General features: G+C 38.1%; 1 protein-coding gene across 1 annotated transcript in view; it reads right to left on the bottom strand.

The window, feature by feature from the left end:
• Window positions 1–223: 223 nt before the first annotated feature.
• CATSPERE (catsper channel auxiliary subunit epsilon) overlaps window positions 224–24,597 on the bottom strand; it is a 31,169-nt gene continuing 6,795 nt past the window's right edge. Inside the window, 10 exon segments of the mRNA XM_074579359.1 lie at window positions 224–227; window positions 1,627–1,787; window positions 5,527–5,626; window positions 6,126–6,136; window positions 7,672–7,712; window positions 18,894–19,012; window positions 19,014–19,147; window positions 19,150–19,368; window positions 23,999–24,062; window positions 24,450–24,556. Coding sequence (XP_074435460.1) covers window positions 224–227; window positions 1,627–1,787; window positions 5,527–5,626; window positions 6,126–6,136; window positions 7,672–7,712; window positions 18,894–19,012; window positions 19,014–19,147; window positions 19,150–19,368; window positions 23,999–24,062; window positions 24,450–24,556 — 960 coding nt within the window.

The raw sequence follows: 24,597 nt of genomic DNA on the forward strand, positions 1-24,597 counted from the left end.
TGCACTGTGAGGAAAAAGGAGAGGAAGACATAACTTCTAGCCTGTAGTGACAGGAGAGAGAGAGAAAATTATATGAATAAAGCTGAAGAGTAAAGCCCAAAGTGTAGTTTATTTGACTTGAAAATTGAATTTTGGTATTTAAATATTAGTCTGACTACATAGAGCAGCAACACAGTACTACAGCTCTGACTTCCTCAGTGATACCGTTTATCTTTTCATGGCTTTATCTGCAAAAGACAGGAAAAACCTTCTTTTGAGCAAAAAGACTGATTAGCTAGGTGTCAGAAGCAATGTTAAACATGTGAATAATGCAGAAAGTTATGCCTTATGTGGTATGTTTTATAGCAGTTTGTGTTGATCTGAGTAGTTTGGAGAGTGAGAAAGTATGGTATGGGGATAGCCCAAGATACTCACTGAGATCAGTTGGGCAATTTGGTAAAGGGGCAGTGGTCAGTAGTGGGCACTGTTACCACAAAAGGAGTACAGTGTGTGAAGCCAGGGACTTCAGCCTTCTAAAACTGAAAGCCAAGCTGCTCGAGCCGTTAATAGGAACACAGAAAATCTCCTCAGAGAAGAACACAAACCCAAATCATTGTCTGCCAATCTGTACTGCATTTACTTTATGCCATGACATTTTCCTATCCTTGTACAGGAGAAATACATTTAAAGAGCAGTCTGGTTTCTTGTCTTTATGGAAAATGCCATTGTTTGTTTAGTTTTCAAAGGTATAGAAATCGCCAAGATTAGAGGAGCACCAATTTTCAGCCATGAAAGAGAACTGAGAGAAGCCTAAGGCACCTTAAATTCACAGGGAGATGCAGAGCACCCCACACAGGTGTTGCTACAAACCTCCCGTGCGTCCTGCATTTGGCACAGGTGCAGCGAAGGTGGAACACAGATGTGCAATTGGTCCAGAAAGAACTGGGGAGCTCTCACCTATCCTTCAGCCCATGGGACCATCCTCTCTTAAGGGAAGACTGACTTAATGTTCAGTAGGAACAACCTGTTTTCACTGGACGTGAAATTTCAAAACTGATTTCTCATTTTTTCTGATTTCTGTTATTGTACAAACTGTACTGAAATAGATGGGATATGAATCATGCAAAACGAATCGGTAACAAATGATTAAAAATGCTCATGTAGTCTTCATGCCAGTTTTGTACAGCTTTTACGATCTTTATGAAAATTTTCATAAGCTGTGAATATAAAATGAAGTGCTTATGAGAAGTTCAACCACTTATTTACCTATGGAGCTTTATTAAACTTATTTTAGGACAAACAGAACAATTGCCATTAACAGTATAAGCTTTATAAGATACCTTAACTTGCCAATAATACAACTCTGTCTAGAAGTGCAAAAATGTCTTCAGCTGGAATTAAATAAGACACTTAACTATTATAACAAGTACTGTAACCCTTACATTTATATATTGAAGGAGAAGGTAAGCTTGAGAGGATGTATAATCCAAGTACGTACTTTAGAGATAGAATTAACATTTGTTAAACAAGAAGTAAAACATAGTATCAAAAACTATCTTCAGGAACATATAATATTCCATCTATGGACTGTGCTGCTCATTGTGGGAACCGAATTACATTTTATCACATTATAAAAAAGAGAATAACCTGTAGTTTCGATCTAATATCCTCACTCTGAACACGTAGATGGCACTATGACTAGAAGCCCAAGCAATGTGATTGTTCAAGGTGCTGTTTAAAATCAGATACTGCTCATGCAGTCCTTCGTTTGTACTGTTCTGATGAAACACAAAACAGGATCTGTAATTCTGAACAGAAACAATACAGGAGTTACTTATTTTTGAACTAACTTAGAAAAGCAATTAAACACAAACACAGATTCGGTGTGGTGGCTTTTTTACGTGCAAGTAGTGGTTGAAAATGATTAATAGATTCTGCTATGTAAATGTTCAATTGAGCATAAATTAAATGTCCATATGAACATAAATTATATAATTCAGTCTCTTGACAGAGCTATTAAGAAACTGCCAGTAATTTACTGAACAGTAACTTACAGTAACTGTGTTTCTCTAAAGACATCATCTTGGAGAATTTTCTGATCTTACAGTTGTAAGTCAGTCTGTATTCAGTTTATCATATTTAGTCTATTGTGCAGATCTCAAGGCTACTACTAGACAGAAGAGACAGAATACAAAATAGAGAACTTCGAAGATGCCTCAGGATTTATTTCTGAAAATCTTCAGAAGATGTTTTCCTCAATCTGAAAGGGGCTTGAAGATGCTTCAGAATTTTGGGGAAAGTCCTGGACAGGACAAAGCATTAGTTCTGTGGATGTTACAGAACATATTCTGTCTTTTCCCATCCAGCTTGGCTGCTTGAAGGTAAAAACTCCAGATGACATGGCTCATACATTCTCTTTACATTCTTTCAACCTCATAACACTCAAAACATAAAAAAAGATGCATACAAGCATTTCTTTAGCTAAATGAAATTTTAAAAGAAAGTCTCGGGGAAGAGTTTTATGTGTGTTCTAGAAGTCTTGTTATCTTCAAGAAAACCAGGAAAAAAGTCAGCCATGAGGAACTGACTCTCACCTACACTAGTGGGCCAAGGTGATGGTGATTGAAGAGGTTATCTTAGCGGATGGGTTTAGAAGAGGCTGGTAGTCTCATACTCAAAGGATTTTCTTATTAAAAGATGCAGAAATTTAATTAAGGTTTCATTAACAGAACAGTTTGCTGGCAAGACAGTTGAGTCTGCTTTGCTTCTTCAAAAGTCTACCATCAAGAGGGTGGGAAAAGCAGATTCATTTTCCACATAGAATAATCTTTAACCTAACTGTGCAAGGTTAAAAAAATGTCATTAAATGAGCTGTCAGAGCTAACAGAGGGAACAAAACTCTTCAATTTGAATAGACAATAAAGAAGTGCTGCTTGGAGGAGAGCTCATAATGGAGAATACGATCTTCATAAATAGTGGGCTCAAAGCCTTTTCAACTTGCCTGTCTCAATAGATCTTCTGGATTCCTTTCTCCTCTTTACAAGAATGTTCCTCACTGGTAAGAGTCAGGTTATATTAACTCCACTGGCATCCACATCCAAACAGTTAGATGAAAAGGATTTAGGCGGAAAAACATATTGCATATTGCAATAATGGAAGTGTCCTGCTATTTTGGACTGAAAGTCTCAGAAGATCCTGAAGCCAAAGTTGCTGAGGCAAAGTTAGACTGCTGAAGGCCAGTAAAACCACTTGGTCTTCATACTGCATTACCTTGACAATCTCCTATGAAAGGCAGGAAACTGGGTGAAATGTGTGCATCAGCCATATGATTGGAAGTTAATCTGATGCTGACCTGAAAGCCAAGGCTCCTCTAGAGCATAATATCAATAATATTATTGATACATAAGGCAAAAAGAGCAATACTAAGCAAAAAGAGCTCTCTTCACAGGGAGCCACGTGAAGAAGACAAAGGGCAATGGCTACAAGTTGCACTGGGAGAGGTTTCATCTCGATGTAAGAAAGAATTGTTTTACAGGGAGAACAATCAGTCACTGGAACAACCTCTCCAGGGACGTGGTAGAGTCCCTGTCGCTGGAGGTTTTCAAGATGTGACTGGACAGGGTGCTAGATAATCTCATCTAGGATCCCTTTCCCATGAAGGGTGGGACCAGATGATGTTCTGAGGTTCCTTCCAGCCTGGGCTGATCTATGATTCTATGATTCGAATCTATTTTACAAAGATATTCAAATTTATCCAGAGTTACGTTTGTGATTAAGATTAGATTCTAGCAACGAGAAGGGTACAAATATGTCAGGCTTCTTAAATATGAATTGATGCATAAAAGCAGCATCATTTTTCTTAGAAGTATATCATAATGGTAGAAGTATTTTAAACAGAGAGATGTACCTGTAATGGTGAAATAGATTTCACCCTAAATTTAACTATCATTGCATTTCTAGTACCAAGACTACAGATAGACTACTAAAAATTCTTACTGAATTGTAATGATATTATTGCCCCTTTGAGCAAAAGCCCAAACTTGGGGGGGGGGGTTCTGTGAGACAATTTTGTTTAGATGGGAAATAAACGCTATGAAGTAGGCCTAAATGCTAAGGAAACTATTAATAAATAGGATATCCAAATGGAATCCTTTCCAAACTGGCATTGGTAACAAAACTGTCTCTGGCTTTGATGTGAGAGGATTTCAGGGAAATTTCTGTCTCTCTGAACAACACAGCAAAGACAAGATTTTGCAGAAATTTCAAGCCAGATACTCTGTCCTTGTACGCAAGAAATAACTTACTCTTTGCCTTTATTTTTTGGGAAGGATGAACACAATTTTTATTGCTTATTCTGCTTCCACTGGCTTGAACCCACTCTTCTTCTGACAGCTTCCTGCTGTGTGTTTGCATCTGAGGAATTTTTTCTCATTCTATAATCCCCCTCTGGCTTGCTGTCTAGCACTCTTCTTTGTGTTCCACTCTTCTGTATCACAAGAGTTTCAATTATTCCTGTTGTTGACCACAAAGAATATAATAACTAACAATGCAGATAATGACAGCACAAAATTATCCTTTTAGATCATTTTATGGTTAGACCGACGCAGTGTTGTCATATGAGCTTTATTCCACCCTGTCAATGGTTCACTGTGTCCCCCTCCTCCAAGGATATTAGTAATGTGAGAATATGAAGTAAGATAACAATAGATTTTATTCACGCTATCACCAGCTATTTCTAAACATACATTTTCAGAGCTGTGGTCCCCATATTTTATCCAATGCAGAGTTTTTACTTTGTTTAAGCATCATGAGATATGCTTTGTACAGACAGCTCATCTGTTAAAAATATAAATTAAAGAAAAAACCAACAGGTTAAAAATGTGAATTTAAAATGTGTGTCATTTGAAAGTATGGTACATGAGAAGGTGACATCGCGCTTCAGTACATTTGATTTACTTATCTTTAAGAGATAATTGTGTTTGTCATGGTTGCAAATGAGTAAGTAGGATCATGTCCAAACCTCCAGCATAGCTGTATATGTATACATAGAAGAGTGTCAAAGAGTTCTTTCATAAATTGGGCTGTCAGAGGCAGCTACCACAGTTCCTGTAACAGTATATGTAGATGAGGAGCTGGCTTAAATATCCTTTGTCATCCTGCTGAAAAAGGAAGCAAGGTACTAATTTTAGTTATAAATAGATCAGGCAGAATTAGTTTTGATGACGACGTGGATTAGTGCGTTATTTTTTCTGTTTGGAGAGAAGGCAGTCTGAAATGTCAAAGCGGGTTTTGAAGTTTCATTTCCCAAACCATATTCTGTTTGGCACATTTTCCTTCTGTTTACTGTATTGTTTCGATACCTCCCACATGCATAACTGTGAATAGTCTGTGATGTTAAGTCCAGTATATGAAATGTTAAAATGTTATGCAGCTCCATATACTTCCATTCAGACTAAAGAGGTCTCAACATGTGTAAGAACAGTCATACTTTGCACATAGAACATGATGCATAAAACATTTAAATTACACTCTCCGTAGATGGCTTGCTTCTTTCATGAATGAAGCATACCCACAGTCAGTTCTGCCTTTCATCTCCCATAATATCAAATTCGCTTCAACATTTCTAACATATGCATCGCCATCATATCTGTAAAGCATGTGGAACATGACATCTCGGCAAAACAGCAGGAGCACACAAACAGCACCCTGCGTGGATGGGTGAGCACGTGGAGCTGCTGCGGAGGGTAAGACAGGTACTCTAAGGCGTCTTAAGGCATCTTGCAATTACAGCACTGTCGTGGTGCAGCAATACCCACTAGAAACCAAAGCATCCTGTACTATGTGCGAAAAGGAACATAAAGATTTGATAACGTTACTCCTGCCATTGGATTTGGGTGCCTTCTGCAGCTTCACATCCCTACACGACCATGGTAGAAGAAGTCTTCCTTGTGCCTCACAACTTCTCAGCAGTTTACTTACAAGGAAGTAACAGGTTGGAAATACTCTTCATAAAGAAGTTGAACCATATTTATTCCAACCATAATAGACTATCTAAAAAAGGAGGAGCTTTGTTCAGACATTGAATGTTGCGCTCTGTTTCATTTTTTCATATGCGGCCCAGCTAGAATGAAACCCGTAACTCTTACCTGGTCCTCATCTGTTGGGTTCCACAGAAACTTCTTAATGAAACAAAAAGTCAACAACCATTGAACCTCTTATTTTTATTTATCTTGATCTAACGTAGTGTCAATTGTTTAGACATGCCACTCTTCTCCATGACTTAAAAAGATAAGCAGCAAGTCTGTCTTTCTGCTATACAGTTTAAACTTCCTTATGTTACTAAAAATCAACTTTAAAGCAACACTAATTTCTAAAGATTGGTAGCCAACTATTGCTATCAATCAGCATTACTCAGAACTGGTAACTAAAAATTTAGATAACAGAAAAATTACAGTCCCCACTTTCTTTACACTGTTTATTTAACAGCACAATGGGTGAAGCTCTGAACTACAGCAAATGGCCCTTAACTTGTTTGGATCAGGTGCAGACAGGGCTTTTGCAGGTATTTCGGAGAGCAATCTGAGAAAGGAAAAAAAATATTTCAGTGGTTTTCTGCACTGATTCAATCAGGCTATTCTGGTAGACAATACTTAGAATACTACTTCACATTAAGTGCCTAAGTACTGAGTCTGTACCGTAACAAAAGAAAAGGATGGTAGGAACAGTAACATCAGAACACCCTCATTTTATATTAAGTGATATACATTCAAGTATAGCACTTTGGTTTCATATGACAGTATGGCCAAAATGCCTAGTCTTCTTTGGGCTGTTAATACAGTGTCTTACCCAGGTGTTTTGTAGGTAGTGAAATTATGTTTTTCACAGGCTACATCTACACGTCTAAAAGACAAAGAAAAAATAATCTGTGTAAATTAGTTTCATTTAATACTTCAGCAGTGCACAAACATGTAAGTGATTTTTCATTATTCTATGCTTTACCAATTATCATTATTTGTACAACAATTTTTCATCTATTATTTTGGTTTTCTAAAGTCTATTCACAAAAACCCCTTCCCCAATAATTTCAGGATGTTACTGAATTCTCTAAGGATATGTATTTTTAAAGAAAATATGAAAAATCTGGCTTTGGGGATGAATTTTAGGCTAGCTTCAACTTAATTCTAAAGGTAAAAGAGATCTGTTGGTTATGTTTTTACTTCCCCGAACTCTTTGATATGTCAGAAATCTCAGTACGAGAATGAAGTTTGAGTTAATAATACTGTACTTACAATCATGGATGTAAACAGTTCAGAGAGTAATAGGAAAATAAGGCTGAACAAACTGCAGAAGATCATCTTCTCCATCCCACTGCCCCAAGACAGGATAAAGGATACCTACATTACGCTGGCTTTTCCAGGGTGATAATGAGAATTGATACTATTATGGAAAGTTGGATATTTTACTTAAAAAAAAAATGCTAGTTTCTTTCCTCAGAAGTTATAAGCTATGTAAATCTGTACATAATTCCAAAAGATAAACATTTCAATTAATTTTAGGCATTTATGCAGCAAAACAAACATTTTATAAATTCAGTAAGTGATATATGTGAGGCTAAAAATACCACTATATTAGCATGTATTTCAACTAGTTACCCAGAAGTAAATAAATGATTAAAACTTATCTCTCACTAACAATATTTCTTCCTGGAGGGCAGCCAACATAAAAGTAAGATACTGAAAAAACCCACAAACTTTAGTTTACCCAGGAAACCTTCCAGAAATTAACCTTGTCCATGCGCTTTGGGGATTCTGGTCACTACTAATGGGAATGTAGCGACAGGACGAGGGGTAGTGGTTTTAAACTGAAGGAGGGTAGATTTAGATTAGATATTAGGAAGAAATTCTTTACTGTCAGGGTGGCGAGACACTCGAACAGGTTGCCCAGGGAAGCTGTGGATGCCCCTTCCCTGGAAGTGTTCAAGGCCAGGCTGGATGGGGCGTTGAGCAGCCTGGCCTAGTGGGAGGTGTCCCTGCCCAGGGCAGGGGGGTTGGAACTACATGATCTTTAAGGTCCCTTCCAACCCGAACCATTCTATCATTCTATGAATAATGGCTGTTGCACCAATTCTGCATGCTGTGGTTCAGTACTATGGCTGCCTTCTTGGCCACAAACCGTTTCATGTCTTACTCATCTTGTACACTTTTTTGTCAATACTGTACTGTGCACTTCTGTCTTCTGTATTTCTGCTTTGGCAGTGTTTATATTATTCTACATGACGTTACTTAACTGGAAGGATATGAACTGGAGTGAAATCCTCCTTGCAGTGGGTCAGGATTTGCTCATAAGAATTTGAGAAGCATTGCTGCCGTATTTATTTTTCAAATTATTTTATCAAGCTACAGTGCCTACCTGATGCTATGGTTTACATGCATTTTCAAAGATGCTAGGCTGCAGTTCAGCTGACATAACACTGCTGGTTAATTCTCTACAAAAGTATCCCCCTCACAAAACAAGCATTTGTGTAAGAATTTATTTTGAATTAAAACAGTAACACCAAAGAAATGAAATGCAGCAATATCAAGGTCATTTCATTTGGAGGCAAGAGGCATCTATTATTATTATTACTTGTTATTTCTTATTTCATTATCACATCGCCTATAATGTCAGTGTCCCATTTTACTGCCACTGTACTAACACAGGTGTAGTTGTGGTGTTACAGGTGGATGTTTGAGAGTCAGTCCTGGCAGTCAGTGACTTTTAAATGCTTATTGATTGCAGAGAAACAAGTTTGACATTATTAGACCTCCCGGTTACTTTTTTAATAACACAGCAGCTATCCAAGGACAGACTACATTTTTCAATGTTAGTTTCAGGACTAGTTCTCTTGGAATGCTAGCATAAATTTTGCTTTGGGAGGATGGATTAATGATTGCTGTGAAATAGGTCTTTATAGATAAACACAAGTCCAATTAAAGTGAGATAGCGGAGACAGCCTAGAAAATGTGAACAGATGAAAGATACTTTTTTTTTAGTTTGCAGACAAGCCACATTGCGAAACGCAGAAAAGTCAAGTTTGGGTGGGAGGTTGATCACTGTTGTGGGAGATTTGGGTTTATTATTGAAACCATTATCAGGTGCAGTAGAATCTGGAAATAGGAAGGTGGAAGTAAGCAGAATTACAGACATCCTATCTGAAGTCACTTCTTGCAGATCTCTGGCTTGTGTTGAGATAAGATGAAAAGCATACGACAACCTACTGTGGCACTGAAGCTGAAATCTATCAGTCAGAGACTGTTGACTCAGGCAGCCCTAAAACAGAATACGTAGCTGGTTGCTGCTGTCATAGTTTTCCATAAAGAAATCAGTTTCAGAAAATCACTGGTCCTTGCAAACAGTACTGAAGACAGCTGATTGTATTTCCCATCTGTGAGCTGCGATTCTGAAATGGCAAAGTTTGCTCCCTGGCATTTTTAGCGCTCCTTGAAGGAGAATATTAGAGTGGAATTGGAAGCTTGATTAAAAACTTTCAAAGATCAACCATTTCTGACAAAAGAATAATCAGGCTACTTTGTGCTGTGATGTGGAGCATAATGATGATATCATCAGATGTTCGTAGGGGTCTTTATGGCTCTGTACCTCAGTATATTAATGTAAAGACCTTTGGCCTTGAATCCTGGGCTAAAATCAGCAGCATGAATTCTATAACTTGCCTAGAAGCAATCCATTTTGACTGATTTGGAGGGAGGAAAAAAAAGGGTGGAATGGCATATCCACACAGACATTTTGAGGATCCTGCCACCATTACAGGTACGAGCTGATATGGAAAGAGAAACTGAACAGCATGCTGGGTGCGGGGGGAGCAGGAAGTCAGAAATAATCAAACATCCTTAAATGAAGGGCTCAAAGATGGATTCACATCACAAAAGTGAGTAGGGAAGTCACCTGCCTGAAAGCAGCCAGATTTGACTGTGTGGGAGTGCTTGAGCAAAACACGAGCAGATTTATTTCAAAACCCACAAGTAATTTCTTTGCTTTTTTTGCTTTTTTTATGCATCACTGTTACTATCAATGGCACAGGTGATTACCGTTGTAGCTAAAGAGAAATATGGTATTCTCTGCCAACGCTTGGTATCTTTGGAGATGGGGGTGCAAGATGTAGGGCCCTGCCAACGGTAGATTTAAGATCGTTTCATTCATTGGCAGTGAGATCCCCATGGGTGAGAGCTGGTAGAAGAATCCAGAAGACTAGAGGACAGCTCACCAAAGTATAAAGTCTGTGCTAATTGTTGAAGAAGGTTGAAAAATCGTCTGGTATCCTAAAGCAAAATGGTGGGCCTCCTCAAAAAAATGAAGGAGGCATTACCGATGTCTGATGATTCCTGGTAAATGAATGAGTATCTGGATTTAAAAAAAGGAAATGAGTTCTGGCATAAGAGCTCCAGTGCCAGTGATTTTAACATGGGAGCAGTACTGCTGATTCAAAGATGAAGTCAGAGAAGAATGGCCCTTTGGGGTGTTTAGCCTTCTTCGTGGACCATTTGCCAAGATCTTTGTCTGAATACTTCACCTAACTGAAAATGTAAAAATCTTGCCTTGGATGGAAAGCAAAAGCAGCTATTCAAAACAAAACACAATACAGAGTCTGAGCCCATTACCAATTGTCAGACCAATTTACGGGGACACAGGAGACTGGCAAAATAACATCTAAAATATAATGAGTGTAATTATGGGAACAAATAAAGGAAAGCTGATAGTAAAGCACATGAATCACAGTAGTTAGGACTATTAGGCATCTACTTTTGCTTTCTGAGTATCTCAGGACATTATAATTACATCCGGATTCTTCTAAATAAAGCACAGTGAATTTAGTTAACTAAAGCATTTCCGTTCTTAGGTGACTACTTCGTGACATATGAATGTTTGAAGCCTCTGAAATAACAGGGAATTGTAATTAATTTTAAATATAAGAATGAGGTCCAACCACCTATGCATCTATGGAATAACGCTCTCCCAACTACATTAGTGCAGTGGTTTAGTCTGTCTGGTACCATATACATCTGCGCTCAGACTCTGATGCTCCAAGGGAAAATGAAAACAAATGCATCTTCACCTCACAGAGAGTAATTTGGCCATTGTGTACTGGGAAAATCATAAGTCGCTAATTCTTACAGCATACCTGATGGAACGCTTAGGCCTGACATTAAATTACATTAATTTTCTTGTGCAGAGTTGCAAGCATTACGAAAATGTTGAGGATAATGGCCACTTTCTTTTATCAAACATGAAAGAAATTGATTTCTTAGGCAGCACATTGTAAAACTTTTCCTTCAGTTACCAGATCGTTTTTGTGATCCTAAAGCCTTCTTCCTATTCTTACATCCGTTTTGAACAGGGGATATTAGAACTAGACACAAATATATTAGTCTCAGCTTTATCAACACTATGCACCGAAGCAAATTGATCTTCTTATTCATATACTCTTTCTTAGACATACAAAAATCCCATTCGGTCCTTTGCCAGAGCACTGTACTAAGGCTATACGGGTGAGGTGCTGATGTTAACAGTAGCTGAAGTCATCTCCGTCAAAGAATGAGGTGGCTCCGTCATGTGCCACACTCAGTAATCTCTCGTATATCTTTCTAGGATGAAGAGCTCTTAGTTTATATGTGGAATGTAAGGTTTAGAGTCTGGAAAGGCTCTGCGATATTTGCAAAAAGGCTTATCAAGTGAGAGAAGACACTTTTTAACCTTCAGTAGGCGATCAATTTTTTATTAGTTCACTCATATGCAAAAGACAACAGCATCTTGCTTGTCAAAGGGACATTTGCGTTTCTGAAAAAAGGTGGTTAATAGTATGGAAGACGGTGAGAACTGTCTCCTGAGTAACCCAAGTATCAATAACACTTTTAGAGGTGGAGAGAAGATTTGAATAAACCTGTATGCAAATCTGAAACAAAAGTGAGGATAGGAGAGTTAGGATTGATCTTCAACCCCAGATCCTCATTAGTGAATAGAAACTTCGTCTGTAGGTTTGTTCAAGAGATGTATCTTCACCTAGGAATACATAAATGCTGAAAATCCTGTCAGCTGGAACACAAAGAGTGAAAAGAAACTTTGGAGTGAATCTATGTATTGAGTAAAATGTGCATGGTTTTCCTGTCAAAAGAACCCCTTGTAACTGGATTATCTATTTTATATTTTATAAATATTTTATTTGCTTTCCCTCATGTGACTCTCGTCATATGGGCATATGGCCTTTCTTGAAGTATTACAGCAACAAGCAGTATTTTCCCATTAGCAATATTAACTATATTATTTAATTTATGGAATTACTGTCAGGGCAGTTAGTGTAGTACTGATGAAGCTTCTAATTCCTACTTTTCAGAACTACATCATCAACTTAACATCTACTGTATAAATTTTCTGATACTCACAATGCTTTTGTATAATTGGATTCTGAAGTATAGTCAGTTTGATGGTAAAATGTAAATGTCTAAAAGAGAATAAAGAATAACAATAATTAATAAAAAAAATTAAACCACAGTGATGCTTCTAGTGAGATAAAGGATAACTTCATGGTATCTGAGCAATCTGAAAAAATGTCCAATTCTGCTTCTGGAACTTATTTTGTGTGGGTCACCCGCAGAGCCTATGTTAAGTGACAGGCTGGATCTTTTCTCTATTTGTGTGGTTCTACATTGCCCAAACAGTGTATCTGGGATTTATCTACCCTAAATTAGGTATCTGAATATAGGTCAACACATCCCATAAACCAGGAGCCTTTAGTTGAGACAAATTGCCTTAGTACAAAAGACTAAACCTGCGCTCTCAGTATTTTTACACACTTCAGATTCCTTTGGAAAAGGCACTCAAGAGGTCTGCTCTCATCCTAAGCAATGCACCTCCTTCCTGAAACATCCGAAAATAAAAGCACTGTCAGGCTTGCAATGTGTTTGCAAGGACTGCATGGTTCAGCGTCCTCATTCCTATTTGGGAAAGGGCGAGCTTATAGAGAGCGACAGGACTTAAACTTCTACAAAATAGCAGTTGCTTCACAGCATGCTATGATTATGGTGTAGGCATCTAAATTAGCAGGTTGTTCAAGCACAAGAGAGACACTTCTGATATGTATGCATCATTAGACACCCAAGTGAAACCGAGCAGCAGCAGAATGGAAGGGGGCAGATAAAAAAGATGAAATGCTGACAAATGCTTAAGAGATATTTAAGCATGTTCCATGTGCCTAAATTTGGGTAGACGATTTCCAGCTTATGTGACTTATTGTTCATGTTTATTAAGACATCTGCCTTCTTAGTATCACAGAATTTTGTAGGTAATTTACAGATTTACAGTGCTGACCTTAGTTAATATGCTATTTTAATTTATAGTTTTAAGGAAACACACTCAAATAATAGCTATATCAGTAGAAAATTAATCTGCATGGACCTATGTGAGCATATACTCTACTGCGAAGTCTCAATAGCAGTGAATGCATGTGGAAAGATGCCTTTCTCTGCTCTTTCTATGTACATACAGAGTATCCCAAATATTGCCCAAATAGAGCAGAAAATTAAAATATATAGCAAAATATAATGAAAAGAAACTTATATATTTGAAAGAAACTTAAAAAACCCACCAACCTTACCTCATTTTAACACAGATTCCATGAGCAACTTCACAACTACTGTTTTTTTTAGTTGTAGTAGAAGGTCTGGCCTGTAGACTTCCATGGATGTACCTACAAGCTTCTCCTCAAAAGCTGTCAGAGACCAAAATGTCAATTCATCTTCCATGTCCAGGTAGTAGACATTCAAATCCATGCTGTGTTGAAAAGCTACAATTGTGCAGAATCTTCGGAGCTAAATGTAGAGCTAAATATTTCAGTTTCCAAGGGACAGGTCTGGTGGTATATTCTAGAACCATCAATTAATGACATGTATACATTAGCAGATGGATTCAAATGAAGGACCGTATTTTTCTTGCCACTTATCCACACAAGAAGCTTTACTAATACTCTCAAGCCAGTTCTTGCAGCAAATCATATGTTTTTTCTCATTTTTGTCAATATATTCCCGAAGTAGTCTGTAAGAAGAAACATTCGTGTAATTTAAATTTACAAAAGATTATGGCTGTATTTATTTCAAATTAATTTTTATTGTAGTTGTTATCTTTCCCATATGGTATCTACATGTACTTCATTCATATACATCCCAAAGTTAAAGAGAAATGTTCCGACAAGCTATGCCTACTGTCTGACTATCTTTTGCCCTCTCAATCTCACTCCCACTTTAAAAAAAAAAAAAAAGAAAAGAAAAAAACACAGGATCTTGCAGGATCATTTCCTTTGTCAACTGGAATCCTTTTGCTTAAGAATCGAGATGTCGTGGGGATAGAAGATGGGTCTCTGTAGATACATAAGGAGCATATTTTGAAGAAGGAAGGCAAGGCAAACTCCTTCATTTTTTGCTTTTAATGACTATAAATTTCAGTCTGCTGACTCTGGTAGTGCTACCATGTATGATCACACATGAGGAAGTGGGATACCAGTGTCTTTAATAAAACAGTGACTGAACAAACTAGTTTGACAAATGATCAACTACTCTAAAATACTTACCATACTGCACAGTGTTTTGTGTAATAATGAGATGCCTGGTGGTTATTATATACATTTCAGATACAGGAATGTTCCTGAGAAAAAGGAAGTGACTCAGCACTAGCTGGAGTTTCTGAAGATACCCTCCCCATAGACACGCTGCCAATATGGATGCATGTGCTGTTACTATATGAAGCCATATGGTTTGAACAGTATTCATGAAGGATGCTTATGCTTCATCTTTTTGCACATAGGAACATAAAGAGACCACACCATATATTCTGTAGTCCCCTCAACCCCATAATTCTAGATCTAAACAGCTCAATGAGGACCTTTTCCAGAGACAGAAGATGAATAAGCATATGGGATACACATCTCAAAGAACTTTACAGAAACAACCGTACTAATGGTGATAACAAGAAGCGTCCCCTTCACATCCAGAGCTAATATGGAGTTAGCGTATGTTAAGAAAAAGATTGCTCTAAGAAACACATTCATAGATGCTTTTACAATAGTATTGTAGGTGGAACCCCAGGTGGCTGCTTGCGGATGTCTGACATTTTTTGGTTTTGATTAGTATACCTTAATCTGTGAAAGCGCTTTCACTTCATCGTGTAGAGGGGCTTGATTTGGCCGAATAGGCTTTGTAAGGAGTTTGTTGTGCTTGTCATTCCTCTGGCTACAGAAAGAATGAAAAAGGGGTTTGTCTAAATAATTTGGTCCTATTCAGATTAAGAACTGTCTGCTGTCCAACTCAGCTCTGAAACTACAGGGGGCTTAGGAAAGAGCACAGACTAATTAATTTCCTAACTCTAATGAAATTCAGATATAATTTAAATTTTGAATGAGTTCCAGAACACTCCACATGGAAAAAGAGTGTCTTGATTTCTTTTTTTTTTTACCCTGGTTGAGGTGACCACATTTATACAGTGCTGAATGAGCAAACCATATCACTATAAGCTCAAATGTCCAGTTTATCGAAGTCGTGAGCAGCAAGTGTAATTCCTATTGGAGGACAGGCTGTTCTTAAGACAAGCTCTTAACCCAACTCTGAATGAACATCAGAGCTGTGAAGCTGAGTAAGCCTTCTCTGACTCAGGTATTGAAAACTGCACTTCTGTCAGTCAATCTCCTGAGACAATACTGCTCCAATTTTTACCCTGGAGGCAGCAGTTTCTAGTATTAATGCATGAGATTCTCTGCATGAGAGTCAGATGTTTGCCATGTCTTTCCTCGAATACTCCAAACCTCTGTTGAGGCTATCTATCAGATCATCTTTTCTTGGAGGGTCACCTCTGGTGAAGCCAATGAATGAGCAAGCAAAATAGAAGATGTAACAGAAAATAATAGTGACAATCCATTTTTATTATTTCAGTTCATGATTGAATACAGCCTCATTTACCTTCTATCTTCTTGTCCCTAACCGCATGGCACAAAACCTACTTAAATCCACTAATGGTGTATTTATTTTTGTTGGCTGTGTTTCTATCACAGATGTATATGCCTTGCCCAGGCCCTGTATTGGGTACTGTTTTTCATGTTATGGTCTATTCCCTTCTGAAAGCTAGCTGTGCCTCTCTTAATCTAGTATAATCTGAAAGGGATGGTGAAAATGGACTAACTTGTTTCAGAATCATGAGATGGTATCTCCACTTCTCCACGTTATCAGCTGCTGCCCCCAGTTTTGCATCATTTGTGAATTTGCTGAGGGTGCGTTTCATCCCACTGATGGAGATATTTAACATATCAGCTCACCTCTGCCAGTTAGACTTTAAACTGTTGACCCTCTGGAGTCAGCCAGTTTTCCACCCACCTTGTGTACCAGTCATTCATTGTATAACAAATGCTTTGCTAAGGTCAAGGGAAATGACATCTACTGTTACACCAAATCAGTCCTCCTCTCACTGAAAATGGTCAGGTTGGTCAAGCATGATTTTTTCTTGGTAAAACCATGCTGACTGTTTCCAATCACTTTCTCATTCTTTCTGTGACTGGAAACACCTCCCAGGATGATTTGATCAATAATATTCCTAAGGACTGAGGTTAGGCTGATTGCCCCATAGTTCTCCCTTGCCTTCCTTCTCTCCTTCTTCAGACGGCCGAGGTGTTTGCCTTTTCCCCTAATCACCACAGCTACTCAAAGATGATGAAGAGTGGCCTTGCAATGACATCTGCCAGCTCTCTCAGAAGTCTTAAAGGTATCCTGTCTGATCCTGTGGACTGTGCATGTCCATCTTATCTAAGTAGTCCCTAATTAGGTCCATTGATACTGCAGGTAGTAAATCTCTCCTACGAAATTTACTCATGTGAGTGAAGACCTGGTAAGACAGAAAACAAAATTTGTCAATGAAGACTGAGGGAGGAGGGCACTGAATACTTCAGCTTCTCTTTCTCCTTAGTAGATCTCCAGCCTGATCCAGCAGTGGGCCCACCTTTTCCTTTTTCTTCCTGATGCTGTTGATGCACCTACAGAAGCCTTTCTTGTTACCCTTCATATCCCTTGCTAGTTTCAATTCCAGCCATGCTTAGGTTTTCCCAGTTCTGTTCCTGCATATCCTTGGTAGCTTGTAGCTTGTCCTTGGCAGCTTGGTAGCTTGTCCCTGCTTCCATGTCCTGTACACTTTGGTTTTGCATTTGAGCTCAATCATCATCTCATGTAGGGTATGTTGCTGGACCTGATTTGGAGTCATGCAGACCTGTTTATAGCTACAGTATATTAAAATGCACTTCTATTATAAACATGCCACGGTCCCCCAAGGAAACAGGCCAGAGGCTCAGCCTGTCTTCCCGTTTGGACAGAGATGACTATTGCCTTTGCCAGGGGTAGTAACACAAGACTTTTGCGGATCAGCTCTAGTCAGGCTAGGGACGTTGCAGTGGCCATGAGGCAGAAACTCTCAACAAAGAGCACTGGAAGACCGATTAATGGATTTCCTTCTCATGCTTCTGCTTACTGAGTCAGTATGTAAATGGTACTTGGGTATAGTCTTCTGTGAGCCTTCATAAGCCTGACTTCTCTTTAAAAATGACCATCAAGAAAATGGCTCAGTACTATCATTTGACCTCCTCTCGTGGCACTGTCATTATGCCTTTCTAGGGTATCTTGAGGTTATTGTTTTTAGCAGAAATATTTATGAAGTCCTCTTTGGAAATCTTCTTGCCAGTACCCTTGGCCTGGCCACCTGCACTGTGCAACAGTTGGGCTGTCAGTTCTGCCATACTTGGCCCATCTGCTTCTTGTTCTTTTTAAGTAGTCTTCAGCTGCTGCTGTATTCGCAATGATAAGCTTGGCTCTCAAGCCATCACCAGGCTACCTTGCTAGGATCCATCCTCTGTGCTACATAAGATGCATCAGTAGGTAAGACTGAGTGTCCAATAAGCCTGATTGATAGCTGTGTCTTGCAAGCCTGGTCTCAATGAATATTTATCATGGCCTTTGGAGCTTGCAAATTTTGCCTGAGGGGGCTTTTCTGTATGATCTTGCATTCTCAGAAGAGTTTTTGATTGGAACAACAGCTCAAACCATAGAATAAGGTCTCTCAAGTTTCGTGAACGATTTTGTAGGACATGTCTGTGGTACTGTCCAGCACTGCTCCACTGAACTTCATAGAGATGAACTCACATTGAACTTTTGTACATTTACCAGGTGACTCAAGTAGTCAAAAAGACATACCATTGTCTGTAGAGTGAACCGCACCTGCTCAGTTGAATTCTCCTTTAATAGCCAACTAAAGATGAGCAGCTACCTTGGGAAAAGACTTGGTGGGTTTTCCTGAGTCCGGAATAATGAATAAAAGGACTTTTCTTGATAACAGTTGTGTCCTACTTGGGAATTCCAGGTATTTTCAATATGATGCTGTGATTAGAATCTGAAAGTGAATGCCTTAAAAAGTCAGAAGGTTTCAAAATAATCTCTCTTGGATGTACTGAAAAAGCTGTCATGACATTTCAGTCACCTGCTTTTGAGAAAAATCAAGGCTATCATGCCATTAAACTTCTAGTCAAACTGAATTGGATAAAAATAATCAAGTTATCTTCCTGTAATAAATGCTAAGGCTGAAAGCCAGAGTTTTTTTATTAGAATCATACTGTATAGGGGGTGCAGGTTAACAATACCCGAAGAATAACAGTTTGTTAACTCTCTTCTTGGTACGTCTATCCATCTAAAAATAATTTTCAGTCTTAACAGACCAATGAAATGAATAAATATTATTCTACTACTGTCATTTACAAAAAGGTAGCTTCAGTGATCTCTTACTTGAAATTTCTTTATCACTTAATTACAAAAAATAATACTTAATAACCACTTAAAATATAATACACTTAACCAAGAATAATCTGGTGAATAGTGCTTCCATGAGACAATTCTGGTAGAGGAAGTTTTGATCTAGATACTTGAAAATATCCATTATATGTGTTGTTTTTGTAGGTGTAGTAAACATCATCCTACAGCAGCCCAGATGAGAATGCTGCATTTATGTATGTCATCCTCATAACAGAACTGTAAGGAACAGGTAAGTAAAAACTTCTTAAGCCCCTAAATTGTCTGTCTTCATTATAAACTGATAGGGAAAAAAAAGTCTGGAGGAGCTGCAGCCACTGCAGATCAGCAACAACGTAATTTCAGATGGGATTGAGTCATAACTAACAGCCTCTATAGATAAAGAAGCAGTATTTGGAAAATTTAAGAACTTCACTAAGTTTGCTGTATTTCTGATTTTATTAAATGCTTCATTATATCCAAGATAAACTTCAGTAGATGTCCATGTTGCCAAAGTACTTAATTGTTTTCCACTCTGTTAAAAAAAAATGACACAGTGATTAGGCAAATAGTAACTTCTCTTAAAGCTTATATCAAGGATGTACATGAAGAAATCAAGATGTTTTGGGACACATTTTCAGCTAATGTAATTAGGAGAGCTTTATTGAAATTAATTTACAGATTTAAGCTGTGATCCTAAAAATAATGTCATATGGCTGCATGAGCTTGTGCAGTGAGAGCCACAGACAGTGTGCAGACCTTATTTCAAAATGTTCTTTAAATAAATTGTTGCTGTCTGGCCATTTCTAATTCTAAACCCAGCACTACATCAATGAAAAGTAGATCTAAAATAGTTTCATACAGACATTTAATGACGACCATACATATCTTAAAAGTCAAATGAGAACTACAGATAACTTAGCTGCACTGGATAGACAGATGAACGCCAAATATCTTGGATGTATTGTAGTTATTTCACTTTCAGTAAGCTTCTGTTCTGCTTCAAGTTTAAAAAAATACTAGCTTCTCATTTATAAAAAGCACTATTTATTAAAAATATGATTCCATTATCTGCTAGAGCTACATCAGTTACATTGTTATTTAGGCTTTGGGTCAAAGCACCTGAGAGAACTTTTACTTCTTTGTAAGTTTTGAATCCATCACTTGTATAGAAAGTTCCAAAAGTTAATTCATAATAAAACTGCTGTTGTTGGAAAACAGGCAGACCATTTAATGGAGAGGTCACTGTTTTGGGGGAACAGAGTGAGATGTAATTTTCCTTGCTAGGAAATGATTGTTTGGGCCTTCGAGTTATAAAAGGAGTATCTAGAACAAAGCATTGCTGAAATACTGTTGCTTTCCATGTATTTTTGCTACGATGTCATTGAGATTGCAGGTACATCGACAGTCCATAATCTGGAAATGGAAGAAACAACAGATAAACAGATAAACTTGAAAGATGAAAACTTCAATCCGTTTAACTTACTGAAAAAAATTCAGCTACATGATTAATGTCACATTCTTAGAAGAACTGCATCTACAGTGGTACAAAATTATTTTAAAATTCTGTTCTAATTCCAGAAGATAGATGATGCCATGAAATTGTGGAGAAAAAGATCAAAATTTGCCTGCAGTTGGACTTTAACTTCTAAACTTGCAAAACCAGGCATATTCCTGTCTCAGTGCTGTCTGGGAACTGTACGTGACCGAAAGATTTGACTGAGAAGAGAGTATCTGGAGTTAAAAATGAATGGTTGTAACATTATAACTCCATGGAATAATACAGCTTTCACTATTACTGAGGACACCTTCCCCCCACCTTTCCCACAGCATCCTTTGAGCTACTTGGAATGTGCAGAAGAAAACAGATTTTGCAGATGATGATCAGGGCCACTGATAATTTAGCAAGAGTTGTGCTGATAAGCAATAAGAGCTTAAAAGAGATAACCTACGTGTAGGCATAGGCCTCTCATAAATCATGCAGACTAACAAACCCGACAGCAGAAATTGTCACGAATCTTGAGAATTTCTAAGTCTTGGGAAGAAGAATTCTTAGTTTCTTGAACACTCAGCGCGTGTGTAGATGTGCATCACGTTGACAGTTACACGTGCATCCCTAATGCAGATATTCTAAGCACTGAAAGCAGAAAATGTTAGTATGCTTGGTAAGCGACTAACTTGGAGAATCAGGAAAAAATAACAAATCATATTATGTAATTCTGTATCCTTATGCTTATATGCTTCACTTGCCCGTGCTCAGTGTATTCCATAGAATTATTAATGAATTCTCCTAATCCGTTCATTGGTGGGTTCCTTACGGAGATCAAGAATCTGTGTGGTCCCCCCAGTTAGAAGTACACAGCATACCACGTGTCATTAGGATATACATCGATATGAACACAGCTCCAGTAGCTCCAATACATCAAGTCCGGAGTAAGTTTGAAACTTAAGATGTTTCCTTGATGGGCATTCCCAGGAAACAGAGAATGTGGTAATGCAAGTTAATCGAGACAGAGGAATTATTTTTGCTACTTTTCAATTAATAACAGCTGCACAGCTTTCCAGTATTACTTCCCTAACTTCAGTTGGTTTACTACTGCTTGTTCATTAAATACATAGCATAATAATGGATCTGACAGGGTGCAAAAGGCCAGCATCTCTGAAGAAATCAAGGCCCAAACACTTCTGTTTCACTACATCAGGATACAGCGGGGCTGACAGAAACTTAAAAATTGAAAAATTCAGCTCAGTATAAAGCAGACCTATGAGGAGTATAAGCTTTCTAGTTTTGGCTTCTGGAGAAAATGTGGTGCAGGACAGAACCTATTCCTATACTTGCAAACTGTTTTGGGTTTCCTGAGAAGCTGCCGCTGAGTTTCAGAGGAGACTTAAGAAGCCTAGGAACCCCTCGCTGGCTGTTTACCAAATACTGAGCGAAACTTCGAGTCTGTCCAAAGTTCCAAAAGAAAAAGAAGCTGGTAGCTCAGTTAGGACTGGTCTTGTTTCCTTTTCTCTCATTTCACTGGAAAATACGTCTCCTGAGAAACTGAGTTTGAAATTTCAGTTTTCATACCTTGCCTAGCCGTAATCATTCTGTCCAGTCTGACTAGAATTTGAATTAGTCTGTGGGCTCAGTGCTCTCAAGAGGGATGCTAAGGAGGCTCTTGCATATGGTTATTGGATACAAGTTGTTTCAACCCAAACTTACTTCAGTCTTTTTCACTCAACAGGTGCATTAACTTCCAGACTTATCTCAGTAAATTAAATATTTGGAAAAGCGAAAACGATGCAAATTTTGTTGCTGTAGACGTGAACGCAAGTGCCCCTGGCTTCAATAAAAGGTGTTTCTGCAAAATAACCAAGCATATGTGAGATGATTCCGATGAATCAATAGACTCTCTTCCTTATTTGGAAGAAAAAAGGCTGTTAATTTATAATGCCATTTTATTTTCTCTTACTTGATTATTCTGCACTTCAGTTGTCTAAAAAAGCAGCAGTTAATAATATAGACAAATTAATACCGGAACTCACACCATTAAGAAACAATGTGTATGTTCCCATTTTGGGGGGTGGGGTGAATTATTTAAGCTCTGCTGTGAAAAATGCAATAGAAAAAGCCCATCTCTGGTTATAGCAACTTTTGATATGGAGTGTTGCTATGTTGCCATCTAGTGATAAAATCGGAAGGTACAATAGATAACGAAAGGGAGAGCAAACCGCACGTACATAAACAGTACTACCTACTCCATTAAAAGTCATTATCGTTTCTTGCAGTATAAATACATAGCACTAATTACGTGCTGAGAGTAAACTCTTCAAAAAAGAAGGTAAAGTCGCAAAACAGTAGTGAACGTCTTATAATCGGCGTGAAGAGATTGTGTAAAATGGGCAAGGATCAGATGGCAAATATGCTGCAGAAAATGTCTGTGGTTGAGAACCCCCTGTAAAATGTAAACTCAGGGTCATTCGCACCACCCCATGACAAAATTTAGCTCTGATGTATTTGGATTAGCTTCACTGAAGATCTACATAGGAAAAAAATTTACAGATCACAGAACTTTTGACAAAATACCTTTGCTACACATAACTCTTGGCATGTTCACATCAGTATTATTTATTGGTTGGTTCTATTTTCTCATGAACTCACAATCAACTAAAAACTGAATTTTTGTCACTGCTGACCTGTTGTGTTTTCATGGCACGCTGCAAAATATGATGAATACCACATACTCTTGGAAAGTAAAAGAAGTAATTGTCCTCAAATGCACTAAGCAGTGATAAAAGTAGATCAACTGACAGTAGGGGAGCCCTTATATCAGTTCTAATATTTATTGGTCCAAAATACTAGAAATAATAGTGCAGAAGAGTTTCATCAGGGGCTACAGTGCAGAAAAAATAGGAATTGAAGGGGATGGCACTGCCGCAGGAAGCTCTTCAAATGTCAGGTTTGTCTGGATTCACGAATTGCCTTTTTGTGACTCTCCAGACTCACCAAAATCTTAGCACAATCCCTTGACTTATTTCTAAGAAAACTGACAATAGCTGCTTGTGAAAAGAAAGAAACTAATCCATCCTTTGGAATCCTATATGATGTTCCTAAGAAAAAAGCTCCTATGAACGTCACCTGGTGGTGGATGCTGTAGGATGAGGAGGTTCTGGGATCCCTTTGGCTTTTCCCTCACTTGCCAACTACCTCCTTGGTATTCTCTTTCCTATCCGGAATATGCAAACCCACAGTATGACTGTAATGTAAGCAAATATTAAAGGAAGGATTACTGCTTTGAGTATTATTTTATCACATATGTTTAGAACCCTATTACTACAGCCACTGCCCTACTACTGCGCATCGAGGATATAGTTAATTGCTGATTCACAGAAAATGCTGAATTCTTCAGCAACAGGTGAAGAATTCACCTGTTTTTGCACAAATACCTGAACTTTATTCTAACCAAGCTAGCAGAGATACTGGAAGCAGTTTAATTGAACCTAAATGATACTCTTCCTGACCTACCTTATTTCTCTTTGGAAATTGTGCCTGAAATATCAGCACATAAAATAAAAATGTGCAACCCCTACTTAGAAGCCTAGACAAAGGTGAAGAAGAGTGTCTGTCCACAATTTTTTTCTAAATGAGGATGAGGTGTTTGATACAATATCTCACACACATTCTGAACTTCCAGGAACGGCATGCCGGAAGCGGGGGGAAAATGTTTAACTTCGAGCTGATACCTACAATTTGACAATTAAGACTCAAAGACCATTCATTACAGTAAAAATGTTAGGTGTTTTCTGAGTCCAGTCTTGCTTTCTACTCCATGTGTTTCTGTACATATTAAGTGGAATAATTACATGCAGGGAGTTTTTTGGGACTGAGAGAAAAGCCTACATAAGATTAGGTGCTGTGGTGAATGAAACAAAGAGCAGCTAGACGTGAAGATGACAACCTCTCTTCAAAGAAAAGGAAAAATGGCAAAATCATTACTGAAGCACAAAGTTATCTCAAAGTAGAAAAAAGAGGCCCAGACGTGGGACTCTCATTAACAGCTGTTTGTGGAGTCACAATCGTAACAATTTTAAACAGCATGGCACTTAAAAAAAATATATCAAATAGCATACCCTAATTTTGGATGCTCTTGAGAATAGTACTTTTCTTTTTTCAAATAGTTATGAACAACAGGTTCCTGTCCCAAATTCCAAAACAGCCTGCTGAGTATCTGAGAACTCTGTTTAGGTAAAATAAAGGTTATTACTAATTAGATTTTTG

Source organism: Larus michahellis, chromosome 3 (assembly GCF_964199755.1).
Source record: "Larus michahellis chromosome 3, bLarMic1.1, whole genome shotgun sequence".
In the NCBI taxonomy this organism is placed as follows: domain Eukaryota; kingdom Metazoa; phylum Chordata; class Aves; order Charadriiformes; family Laridae; genus Larus; species Larus michahellis.